The 13,776-nt window shown below is 40.6% G+C and overlaps 1 protein-coding gene across 1 annotated transcript in view; it reads left to right on the forward strand.

The window, feature by feature from the left end:
- stk26 (serine/threonine protein kinase 26) overlaps positions 1-13,400 on the forward strand; it is a 48,161-nt gene extending 34,761 nt beyond the window's left edge. The window contains exons 5-11 of the mRNA XM_067423464.1: positions 1,679-1,836; positions 3,579-3,764; positions 5,175-5,320; positions 7,717-7,810; positions 7,901-7,963; positions 8,058-8,194; positions 12,010-13,400. Of these exons, the coding sequence (XP_067279565.1) occupies positions 1,679-1,836; positions 3,579-3,764; positions 5,175-5,320; positions 7,717-7,810; positions 7,901-7,963; positions 8,058-8,194; positions 12,010-12,025 (800 nt within the window). The 3' untranslated portion in view covers positions 12,026-13,400. The remainder of the gene's footprint in view (positions 1-1,678; positions 1,837-3,578; positions 3,765-5,174; positions 5,321-7,716; positions 7,811-7,900; positions 7,964-8,057; positions 8,195-12,009) is intronic.
- Positions 13,401-13,776: the final 376 nt, after the last annotated feature.

Genomic DNA, 13,776 nt, shown 5'->3' on the forward strand with positions numbered 1-13,776 from the left:
TTTAATATTTACAGACGTGTCCATGTTGTGATGTGATTTAACTGTGCTACTCTTGATTTATTCATCCAAAATGTAAATAATTCGGTGATGTTCCTCGTAGAATAAATTCAGTTTTTATGACTGGATAACGTCTGTGTTTCTCTCTTATATAGATCACTGGTGCGTGCGCTTTTGGTGTGAGCGTGAAACCTGCGAGAACTAGTGAAATGACGCACAAAACAATCACTTTAACCGGAGCGAATGAGACGAGAGAGTGAGAGGAGGCGTGTGTGTGTCACTTCTAGGGCTTTCAAAATTGCTCAAAAATGACATTTAAATATTCCCTCTAAAAAAACAAGAATATTTGAACATCTGGGTGCGCCGCGCATAACATCAATAACAGGACAAATGAATACAAAGAGACTTAACAGTTTAAATTGACAAACTTTGAGTGCTGATCAAAAGTTTTGTGCAAGCAATTTAAGGTCGCGACTCTTGTCCCAAATAAAGCAGGCTTCAAATCGCTTTCACTTCTGCGGTCGAGTTGAGCTCTGCACTTTCTGCCATCTTCACTGAAAGACGGGTCAACTTTCAGCAGTGACTCCTGTGACCTGTCCCTCAACCCTCAGCCGGCTAGCAAAGCAGACAGCCACGCCTCTACTACCGCAGGAGTTTTTCCCACCTTTTTTTTCTGAATATTAATTTTCAATATATATTTTTTTTACTTTTCAAATATATATTTGAATTTAGAAAATTCGTTAACAGCCCTAGCCACTTCACTGTCGGAGAGAGGAGAGCAAGAACGCGCAGCTGACGCTTTTGCCATTAAAGGGGTGGTTCCCTGTTTTTTTTCTAGGCTTGGTTGTGTTTATGGGGCGCAGTATAACATGTCTTAATACTTAGTTTTTTTTTTAAACGCTGTATTTTTCTTCTATTTTCCCTTTATTCCACACCGCTGTCTCGTCTGTCCTTTGAACGGCTCGTCTGCTTCCTGCTTCTATGAAGCCCATCCCTCCGAAAAACGCAATGGTCTTAGATTGGTTAGATGGCCAAATGTAGTTTCCTGTATTTTTATTAGCTGAAGTGCAAGCACAGGTTGCCGGAAACGCCACGCCCCTTCCCATTACGGGCAGAAGTCACATCTGCGGAGACTAGCGAGGGTTTATGAGGTCACCAACCCAGGAAGAAGCTCGCTGTAGTCCAAACCGGCCGTTTTTGTAGGCAATAAACTGCCATAACTTAAAAAGACAATATCTCCGTTTGCATTAAACTTTCAGCGCTGAAACTTTGCAGACACTGTTTATGCTCGATCAGCGACATTACACACTCACTAAAGTTAAAGAAGTCAAATCGCATGACACCACCCGTTTAAACACAACACAGACCGGCTCAGAATCAGTAAGACGTGAGACTGGCCTGCCGGTCACCGATCCGAGCTGATCATGCGGAAAATCATCCGATTCCGATCCCTGGCCTTGAGACATAAGTTGGAAAATCAGCAGCGATCACTTATTACTTATGAATAGAATATTTAAAATGGCAAATCTGTGCTTTTAGCCATGGACGATTGCGACTACATGACCTCTTTGATGTTTTTCCTGTTCCTGTTATGATGAAACGTAATATATGGTTTTTGATCATTAGTAAAAGCTGCCGTGTCTGTTTTTCTTCATCGTCCCTTATTTGTACATGATTCCAGCTGCCAACGTGCTGCTGTCTGAGTCCGGAGAGGTGAAGCTGGCAGACTTCGGCGTGGCAGGACAGCTGACGGACACGCAGATCAAAAGGGAGACGTTTGTGGGGACACCATTCTGGATGGCACCGGAGGTCATCCAGCAGTCTGCCTATGACTCAAAGGTCAGTCTCTCTGTGCTGAATCCCCTTTAACCTGCTTTAAAGGGTTAGTTCACCCAAAAATGAAATGTCTGTCATTAACTCCTCTCCCTAATGTCGTTCCACACCCGTAAGACCTCCGTTCATCTTCACACACAGTTTAAGATATTTTATATTTAGTCTGAGAGCGTATGCAAGTGTATGCACACTATACTGTCCATGTCCAGAAAGGGAATAAAAACATCATCACAGTAGTCCTATACATCATCATGTATAATACGGTGTTTAAAAAAAAATGTATTAAGAATGTTATACTGCGCCCCATAAACACAACCAAGCCTAGAAAAAAACACAGAACCCGCCTTTTGATTTTAATTAATTTGCGTGTCAAGCTGCTGAAATCGCGTGATATTGGCGATCTGAATCATAAATCAATACGCTGATTCATAGCCGCTCCAATCTTTGTTTTGAAATCGGCCCATCACTTTATAAGTCGTTATTTAGGTTTTTTTTGCGCACAAAAACTATTCTCTCTCTTCATAACATGATTGTAGAGCCGCTGTAGTGAGATAGGCTTTGTAACGACGTCTTTAGTGCCTTTATGGGTCTTGAGAGAGGAAAGGATGTCAATAGCCCTATTCGCACGGGACTAGTATTATCTAGGGACCTCTGGTGATTTGTAATAATTGCAGAGAATGTCTGTGATCTTAATCTCGTGCGAATCAGCCATGTCTTTAATTTGTAAAGTAAAAATTCCCCCGCAAATGACCTACCTTATTTCGCCGAACACCGAGGTCCTGTGATAAAAGTAGTCCTGTGCGAATCGACATCTCTGTGATCTGGCCAGGATTAGGCGGATCGTATATAATTTTTGCACGCTTTTTTTCTTCCTGTGAGCATTTCTATCTTTATCTTTCATGAAGAATAAAGTGTACATTCATAATGCGCACCGTTATGAATTCCTGTGCAGCCGCGCCCACACGGATTATACTTTCACTTTAGAATGAGTATCAATTTGGGAGTAATCTGCTTGAATGGTGTGTTTAATATTAATATCAATACTATTCTTAATGAAAAACAGAACAGAACAGTAGGCTACTGTACAATGACAAGCTTGTTTAAATAGGCGCTTTTACATTTAGTTTTGAAACTTAATCTTCCACCGTATATTGTCAACTTCTCACTCGTGATAAATGAAATCTGACTCCTGCCGCTGGTCTGAGCTCAGTTCATGGCGTCTGTTTCGCTAACTGAACGAAATTGTTTGTTTATTAGGCTACAGTAAAATAATCAAAACAATATCGATGCCTGTTTATGATTTCATACAGCTATATCTATAACGAAGTCTTGACATCATATCCGGGAGAAGTCAGTAAATTCGAGTAAAATCACAGGCTTGCTTATCCCATGCGAATGCGCCACGCAAAACTCAGATGTGGGGGTGTCATTTCTAAATCACAGAGGTCCCTAGATAATACTAATCCCATGGGAATATTGCTAATGAAGGCCTTTCTGAGCTATCGGATTTCAACACTAATATCTTCATCTGTGTGTGAAGATGAATGGAGGTCTGACGGGTGTCCAACCACATTAGGGAGAGGAATTAATGACAGCATTTTCATTTTTGGGTGAACTAACCCTTTAAATATCAGCAAACTTATATATCGATCGATCACTAGCGCTGTCTAGCCTTATTCTAAAAGTAATTTCATCATGGCATGCTCGATTTGTGTCCGACCACCTGAAGTTGTTTGTTTTGCTCTTAGGCGGATATTTGGTCTCTTGGGATCACTGCCATTGAACTGGCCAAAGGCGAGCCGCCCAACTCAGACATGCACCCCATGAGGGTCCTCTTCCACATCCCCAAGAACACGCCACCCACCCTCAACGGAGACTTCTCCAAGATCTTCAAAGAGTTTGTGGACTCCTGTCTCAACAAAGACCCTTCTTTTGTAAGCACCGCTAAAGCATTGTTTTCTCATACAGGAATGTTGTACTTACACCCAGTACCTTCATTTTGGCATTCCAGCTGAAGTAGCACAATACCCGCTTTATGTTAGTTTCTTTTAGATATTATTGTAGTTTATCAATACTTTCACGAGTTCACACTTACATTACATTACTTACATTAGTTTAATTAAGTAAGTGAGGAGAAGGGGTGGTGGGGGGATGCTAAGAAACTCAATTACAGGAAGATAAATCGGTTATCTATATACACTATTGTTGATTAACTGGTTAGTTTAATGTGCTCCACTTGTGTTTAATTAGTTTTAATTGCCTGTACGTGCTTCACCTGAAATTAGTTTATAAAACTTCAATTAAATTAGTTTATTAGGCCATGTTTACACATGGATGCATTTTGGTCGATCACAAGTGGATGATGCTAAAATACCGGTGTAAACTAGTGTTAATTTCATCAGCTTTTTTAAAATTTAGTCGCAGTCTCTGTGTCACTTTTTAGTTTTTATCATATTTAGTCAACCGTGTCCTGTTTTTTTTTTGGTCAAGTTTCAGTCGCCAAAATGTCTGAGCATTTTAGTCTAGTTGTGGTCAATTGTCGTCGTGCTGCATTGATAATCACAATTATTTTGCTCAAAATTATAATCACAACGATTGTTGTCGTTTGAGAAATGTTGCACTTTCACCTTTAAGCACAAATCATTTGCATAATTTGCATAATTTGTTTTACCTTATCTAGTTTAATGATTTATTATCTGCTATTTATCATAAGCCTAATAGAAAAACTTCTGTAAAAACAGTGAAATTTCACATTACTTTAATGTTTTTCCATTAAAACAACAGCAAAAAAGTCTTTATATTGTCACAAAGAGTAAGTGCAGTTGATTGACACTTCAATTTAAGCAGAAAATCTCAAATGGAGATGCTGAAAATGCAGCTTACTTGTTTATCGGTGTTTTCAGCAAGAGCTTGCATGCACATGGTTGCCAGATTGCAACGTTTAAGTAAAAGACCGGATATAATACATGTTCGTTAAAAAGGGTTAGTTCACCCAAAAATAAAAATAGTCATTAATTCCTCTCCCTAATGTCGTTGGCCACCCGTCAGACCTCCGCGTCATTATTGCAGAGAGGCTGTTTTGTTTGCTATAACAAATCTGAGTGTTACAAACAAACCCAGACCTCTCAAATATCCACCCAACTCAATCATCACACAAAGGGGGGTCATGCGGTTCGCTTATGATGTGCATTAAAGGCTAGTGTGTATTCTCTGCATGTCAGAATCTTTAGTGCTTTGCAGTTTTGTAAGTGCTGTAACACTGCTAGTATTTTGAGCCGCTGGTGCCAGTATATAACTGATGATAAAGAGATGAAGGGAATAACGTCATTATTTTCCTTTCCCAGAGGCCCACCGCAAAGGAGCTTCTGAAGCACAGGTTCATCGTTAAATATGCCAAGAAGACGTCCTACCTCTCCGAGCTCATCGACCGACTGAAGCGCTGGAAAGCTGAGGGCCACAGTGATGGAGAATCGAGTTCTGACTCTGACTCGTAAGCACCCAAATACATTCACAACACAGTAGGGCTGTAAAAGATCAATCACGATTAATCGGATCCAAAATAAGTTTGTGTTTATATAATATATGTGTTTACTGTGTACAATTATTGTGTATATTTGAATGCACCATCATGCATGTATATACCTAAGAAATATTTGCATCAAAATACTGTTTGTGTGTGTGTGTGTATATATATTTTAATTAGGGTTGTCACAATACTCAATATAATATTGAACCGTTCGGTAAGGCATTCACGGTTCAATACGCTTTACGGCATATACGTCACTTCCACCAACACACACACTTCCTTACATTCAGACGTGCGAGCCCAACTTTGTTCGTCGGATAATATAGTCATGTCCGAAGCAGCAGAGACAAATAAGAAAGAAAAGGTTTTGTTGGAGGAAAGCATTAAGAGGAAACGAAAAAGTGATGGGATTAAAGGCAGGACGAGGATCAACATGTGACCAGCGTTTGCTCGTCGGCGAGAGCTGAAGGAGGCGTGCCCGACCGATGCTGTCCTGCTTGTTACGGTGATTACCGACCACTCAAACATTGAACTGAAGTATCATATAGATTCTGTAAAACGCTAACCAATAGACTACTATAATGACGCTGGCTTGTAAACGTGAGCATCGCGATTATTTGGCGTTTGAAAAAAATAAAACACATGAAATTATATTCATATGACATGCTGAAACATATGCCACTGACTGTACCTGGGATGAAGACATTTCACACACGCCGTCAGAAGAACACCTGCATGTGAACTCCTCCTGCAGTGTTCAGGGGAACTGTTAGTGCTGCACCGATATGCGGGGACGCTTTTATGAAATTATTTGGCCCGCCCCGCACCCGCGACCATTAAATAGACATACGGGGTCCGCGGGTTACAAATGTCAACAAATGCAAGCGCGATGGCATCCCCTGATGTAGGATGACAGTTTACGACAGTAGTTGAGGACGTTATTTTTTCCCAACTGTAGGGGGACCCCGAGAGCAAAAGTTACCAAGTGCTGCTTTAACATTTCATTTGCGTTTTACATAAGCTGAGAGTGCGCACTAAAGCCTGTCAAACACACGTGATTACTGGACTAAGGGTGTACTCACACTAGCCAGTTTGAACCGTGCCCGAGTGCGTTTGACCACCAAAGCGCAGTTCGTTTGACTAGTGTGAGTGCTCCGAACCGTGCCCGGGCTCGGCTCGATTAGCCGGCCCTGGCCCGCTTGGAAGAGGTGGGCCAGAGCACGGATCAGTTGGACTCGGGCGCGGTTCACATGCAGTGTGAGCGCTAACCGTGCTGGAGTCCGTAATCAAAGCTGCAAAGTCCTTGCTGCACTTCAGCTGGTACCTTGCAAACCTCATAATACGAGCAGCACGATTACGTGAACATTTTCGCGCCACTAAGGCGACACATCTGTTTAACAGCAGGCTGTGAGAGGGCTGTGGACCACCGTGGACCAAACGACACAAAATTATTCACAAAGAAAATAGAGCGATGGACTCCATTGTGTTCAGAGAGCGCCGCTCTTCCTGTTTATCCCGAAACCGTCGCACCATAATGACGTAAGCGTGCTCCGACACGAATGCTGAAACCCTACTTATACAAGTATGAAACCTACTTATAGATTTCATACTTGAAAGCTCCTGTACATCTCTGAGCTGCTGCTGTAAATCTTATTATATATTTATTTTATATTATACAATACACCAGAAATGTGTACAAGGTTCTTTTTTAAAGTAAGTCTTTTAAGTAAAATAAAGTAACCGCTTGCTGTTCCTTTCGCCTAAGAATAGAATAACAAAAAAAACGATCGGAACCGAGCCGAAAACTGAGGTATGTATTGAACCGTGGACTAACTGTATTGGTAATACTAATATTTTATATAGAAATATAATATAGTTTTTAAATATATTCGTGCATGTGTGTATATTTATAAATGTATGATAATTATACACACAGTATACACACATTTGATGTAAACACAAACATTTATTTTGGATGCGATTAATCGTTTCCAGCATTACAACAGTCATTTACTGCCAAGATTAGGGAAACACATTTTGCACGCCCTGCCATCCATCACTAAAATATCTAATGCTCCTAAACCTGTTGTTTAATGAAGGATCACAATAGCATGGCCAGACTTCAAGCAGTAGCATCAAATGGATTTTTTGTTTGTTTTATCAATTACATTGACAAATATGTTTGATCACGAATACATGACGTCCAATCTAATTACCTCATCTTCTGTGGTCAAAACATGCAGCGTGTGCTAGCAAATCAAGCTTTTTGGTTCAGACCAAACCAAACAAGAAGTGTGAACTACTCTGAGCCGATCATCTTGTGTTGTTGAGCTGATTTTGTGTGTGTGTTTGTCTAACAGAGAGAGCAACAGTAAGGAAAACGAGTCGTCTCCTGAATGGTCCTTCACTACCGTTCGAAAGAAGAAACCAGAGAAGAAGCAGCCCAATGGACTGGTTGGTTCTGGATGATGATTGGGATATTGAGTGTTAATTCTGCAGCTGGTTAATTGACCGCTTGTTTGTGTTTTGATGGCTTCCCTTCAGGGCGAAGAACTGCAGCAGAAGTCCGTCAGCTTGACCACCGTCATGGCTCCTGTTTTTTCTGAGGTAGGCGAGATGGCCTCATGTTCTAGAGGTCAACGGAAGTAAAAATGCCATTCTGAATCTTCAATCGTGTGTGCCTGTGTGTGTGTGTGTGCAGCTGAAGTCCCAGCAGCGAGGCGATGGCCTGTCGAGAGGCGTTCTGGAGGAGCTGGAGAAGAGTCTGCACGCGGCGGAGGATCTCTGTCCTGGGGTCACGGACCGGATGATCAGCCACATCCTGGAGCGAGTGCAGAGGTCAGACATGATCATGTGCACTTCAATTTAGGAGTCTCAATGCAGGTTACCGACTTAGAGTTGTGTGTGAACACTGAAAGGGTTGGCCCAGGATTTTTTATTTATTTTTTTTCAGATTAGTTTATAACACTAGTGGATGGGGCACAGAGTAAGTGAAATTAAATCGCTGGTTAATGCCACTAACAAGGCTCAAAACCGAAGCATTGAGAACTTTGTAAGTGTACAAACAGTTTAATAGGAGGATACTTTATAAAGACAGTCCATTACACGTTTACAGACAGACGCCATCTTGGAAAATGCCACGAGCGCTGTGCTAAGTGATGAACTGTGACTTGGAATCTCATATGGTCCGTTGTTTCCGGAAGAAAACACTGAACGCAACAGAGAAAATAAATAAATAAAAATGTCCATGTAATTAGATTTACGCTCGTGGCTCGATTCGCCGAGACTGTTTTCCAAGATGGCTGCTGTCTGTAAACGCGTAATGGACTGTCTTTATAAAGTATCTTCTTATTAAACTGTTTGTACATTTACAAAGTTCTCAATGCTTCGGTTTGCATGTAGGGACCCTCATTATGCGGCCGTGTTAGTGTGAGGCTATTTTGAGCCGTGTTAGTGGCATTAACTAGCGATTTAACTTCACTTACTCTGTGCCCCATAGACGAGTGTTATGAGCTAATCTGTTTTTAGAGATAAAACTCTTTACATTCATGAAAACGCATCCCAGAGAACGATCTACTCGGTAACCATCTGTTAATTACCCCTAGGTTAATATTTCACCAGAGTTTTCCTTTAAGACTATTTTATGCCTCTGAATATATAACAGCATAATAATGCAAGTAGACCTGCACACTTTAAAACTTTTAATTCTTTAGATTATGTAAATTAAGGGTAAAAAACAAGACAGAATAGAGCGCGCTGTATGAACAGTGTTGTGTGTTTGCGCACGCGTTTGTGCGTGTGCGTGCGTGTGTGTGTGTGTGGCTGCTCCTCAATCTGATCCCTAGTTCATTAGTTAGGATACTGATCAGGGAGTCGGCCACATTCATGTATGTTACACCATATACTGATTCATCACCTGTGACACACACACACACACACTCAACGCACAGACCGATTTGCGCCAATCTCGTGCACACATAGAGTTCTCTTTTGCTCTTGAACAAACAATAAGAACAACACAGAGAATTATGCCAAAATGCCCGTTTTGTCTTATATCCTCATAAGAGCATCTTAAATTAGTTAAACAATGTCTTAAATTAACTTAAGAGTTGTGAGTAAATGAGATGCACATCAGATCTGGGCCATGTTCGGCAGCGGCAGATCTTAAAGCGACAGCAGCACTAATGATGTCTGTCATGAAAGGGTTAGTTCACCCAAATATGTAAATTCTGTCAATAATTCCTCCTGTGGTTGGCCACCCGTCAGACCTCCGTTCATCTTCACACACAGATGAAGATATTAGTGTTGAAATCTGATGGCTCAGAAAGGCCTTCATTGACACCAATGTCATTTCCTCTCTCAAGACCCATAAAGGCACTAAAGACGTCGTTACAAAGCCCATCTCACTACAGCGGCTCTACAATCATTTTATGAAGAGAGAGAAGAGTTTTTGTGCGCAAAAAGAATACATAATGATCCTGAATCAGTATGCTGATTCATAACCGTTCGAATCTGAATCCGAGTCTTACACAAAAACACTTTTGTGGAAAAAAATGTCATAATGTTGCTTTTTTTTGAAACTTATACATATTCATATGTTGATAAAAAAAAAAGGAATACATGAAGCTAGAATAAAACGTTTTGGGGTTTTTTGTATAAAAGAAAAGGGATCTTTCTTTAGATATACAGTCTTGTTCAAAATAATAGCAGTACAATGTGACTAACCAGAATAATTAAGGTTTTTCGTATATTTTTTTATTGCTACGTGGCAAACAAGTTACCAGTAGGTTCAGTAGATTCTCAGAAAACAAATGAGACCCAGCATTCATGATATGCATGCTCTTAAGGCTGTGCAATTGGGCAATTAGTTGAATTAGTTGTAAGGGGTGTGTTCAAAAAAAATAGCAGTGTGGCATTCAATCACTGAGGTCATCAATTTTGTGAAGAAACAGGTGTGAATCAGGTGGCCCCTATTTAAGGATGAAGCCAACACTTGTTGAACATGCATTTAAAAGCTGAGGAAAATGGGTCGTTCAAGACATTGTTCAGAAGAACAGCGTACTTTGATTAAAAAGTTGATTAGAGAGAGGAAAACCTATAAAGAGGTGCAAAAAATGATAGGCTGTTCAGCTAAAATGATCTCCAATGCCTTAAAATGGAGAGCAAAACCAGAGAGACGTGGAAGAAAACGGAAGACAACCATCAAAATGGATAGAAGAATAACCAGAATGGCAAAGGCTCAGCCAATGATCACCTCCAGGATGATCAAAGACAGTCTGGAGTTACCTGTAAGTACTGTGACAGTTAGAAGACGTCTGTGTGAAGCTAATCTATTTTCAAGAATCCCCCGCAAAGTCCCTCTGTTAAAAAAAAGGCATGTGCAGAAGAGGTTACAATTTGCCAAAGAACACATCAACTGGCCTAAAGAGAAATGGAGGAACATTTTGTGGACTGATGAGAGTAAAATTGTTCTTTTTGGGTCCAAGGGCCACAGGCAGTTTGTGAGACGACCCCCAAACTCTGAATTCAAGCCACAGTACACAGTGAAGACAGTGAAGCATGGAGGTGCAAGCATCATGATATGGGCATGTTTCTCCTACTATGGTGTTGGGCCTATTTATCGCATACCAGGGATCATGGATCAGTTTGCATATGTTAAAATACTTGAAGAGGTCATGTTGCCCTATGCTGAAGAGGACATGCCCTTGAAACGGTTGTTTCAACAAGACAATGACCCAAAACACACTAGTAAACGGGCAAAGTTTTGGTTCCAAACCAACAAAATTAATGTTATGGAGTGGCCAGCCCAATCTCCAGACCTTAATCCAATTGAGAACTTGTGGGGTGATATCAAAAATGCTGTTTCTGAAGCAAAACCAAGAAATGTGAATGAATTGTGGAATGTTGTTAAAGAATCATGGAGTGGAATAACAGCTGAGAGGTGCCACAAGTTGGTTGACTCCATGCCACACAGATGTCAAGCAGTTTTAAAAAACTGTGGTCATACAACTAAATATTAGTTTAGTGATTCACAGGATTGCTAAATCCCAGAAAAAAAAAATGTTTGTACAGTCAAAGGTAGACGCTGCTATTTTTTTGAACACACCCCTTTCAACTAATTCAACTAATTGCCCAATTGCACAGCCTTAAGAGCGTGCATATCATGAATGCTGGGTCTTGTTTGTTTTCTGAGAATCTACTGAACCTACTGGTAACTTGTTTGCCACGTAGCAATAAAAAATATACTAAAAACCTTGATTATTCTGGTTAGTCACATTGTACTGCTATTATTTTGAACAATACTGTATTGCATGCTCAGATATTCATTAAACCATATAATCTATGGGCTATTATGTTTTTGTGAAAATTGTCAAAAACCCTGACGGTGGCTGGCAACATTTTTTTTAAACCCTGGCGGGGAAAGAGTTAAAGACGTTGGTGTCGTCTTGTCTTAGTCATGGGGGGAAAAAAAGGTTGTCAAGAAACATTTCTGTCATAGATTTCATTGCATGCATTTGTAACTTTGCAGAGGTTTTTCGTGCTCAAACAGCAACTATTGATGGCAGAAGTGAGCACTATACTTCAGATGTCTCGGAAATATATATCGATGTCCGGTCTACTGACGTTTGACCCATGCTTTTTTGTGTCTGTAGGTTCTCTGTGAGTTAGTGGGAAGATGCCACGCTTTTGCTGTCAGCCCCCGATGACTGCACCTTAACACACACACACACCTGTACAGAGAACACACGATCGCATCTTAACCAAAAGGAACCCTGCTCCTCTTGTCCCAAAGAATGGAAATATATATTATATATAAATATAGTGTGTGTTCAACTGTATTTATACAATTTTGCCACATGCTTTTATATTAGTCTCCTGCGGGTGCCCAAGGACGTGTGTGTTACTGTTATTTTATTCAGCATTTTACTTTCTGAAAGACACAAAATATCCTTACTGGTTAAGTAGAGCTGCGTTAGCTAAAGCTTTTGGTTCGCATTTATTTATATGTATCCGATGTCCCGTTACTTAATTATTAAGTTTTAAACTATGATCAATAATATATACGTTTGGGAGATCAACAGTGCCTTTCTGTTCGTCTTGGTTTGGGATTTTTCTCTCGACAAACTGTTAACTGTAGCAGAACTGCTGTATGGGATAACATGCATATCATATGTTAGTCAAGATGAATGGAAATACCTCATCTGAGCAATCATTAAGAGAAACGAGAGGAGTTTTGCTGTGCGAAAGCTGCCTCCACTTCTGGCCCTTTCACTTTTAATCGGCAAGGAAATTGGTCTTAAACTTGTGCAAGCGTGCGGGATCGGATTCCTCGGCAATGCCCTCTATTACAGCGTCTCGCTTTTTGAGCTGATATTTTTATACTTGAGTAGAGCTATACTGTATTTTGCACACTTGTTTGGTATCAGAGCGCTCTTTCCTCTTACTTTGAGTAGATCTCAAGGGATCCGGACGTTTCTACACACTTCCCAAAGTGAAAGCAAATGGCTCGACTCCATGCTAGGCTGCGGTATAGAACTCAAGCTCTTCGTTTTATGTAATCTCCTGCGATGAGGGACTTTCTTCTTTCTTTTTTTGGCCAAGCTTGTAAAGAAACACACAGGTGCCATTGCTGGTGCGGTGGCAATGTCGTCGATCGCTCCTGTTGGCCTGGAGACACTGTGCCAATGCTGCATCCCATAGTGCCTAAAGTTGACGTTTTTTATGTATATTATGTCGTTGTCTTCTCAAACAGCTTTAAGACGACGTTTCACACGGTGCCAGACTGCTGGAAGATTTTAGAGCAATAAAGGTGTTTAGTAGGAGATTTGTATATTTCTTTATAGGAAAATGTAGATGCAGAAGCTAGGTTTTGTACATTTCTTCACCAGAGCTTTTGTAAATTTAAGACGCCAGACAGAAATCTTTCTAGGCTGTATCATACAGATGCTGTTCTTCTCTTTTCTTTTCTTTTCTTTTTTGACATCAACTGTTACAAATTAGTTTTTGTTTGGTGTGGCAAATAAAGATTTAAGTTATGACATTCCAGTGTCTTTGTTTCCCCTCCTTGATTAACAATGATGAAATCACACAGTATCTCCAATAGATCATATTTATTTAAAATGGCATGAATTAAAAATGGAACAGAAAACACTTACGCCCGTTTCACACATACTCCGTCTGCAGTGCGTGTGCGGTGCGTGTTGCGTTGCGTGTGCGGTGTAGGAGCCCCACACCCTGTAGTCCTTTCACATATGCTGCGTTTGCAGTCCGCAACTGATCCGCTTTTACATACCACAAACACAGCATTTATTAATGATTTTTTTATTTAAAATCCAGAAGTTGTTACTAATCTTGGCTCATCAGAATTGCAATTCTCTTTGTTTAATCTTTCTGAGTAGACAGGTTAAGGTAGGCTACAA

This window comes from Pseudorasbora parva, chromosome 18 (assembly GCF_024679245.1).
Source record: "Pseudorasbora parva isolate DD20220531a chromosome 18, ASM2467924v1, whole genome shotgun sequence".
In the NCBI taxonomy this organism is placed as follows: domain Eukaryota; kingdom Metazoa; phylum Chordata; class Actinopteri; order Cypriniformes; family Gobionidae; genus Pseudorasbora; species Pseudorasbora parva.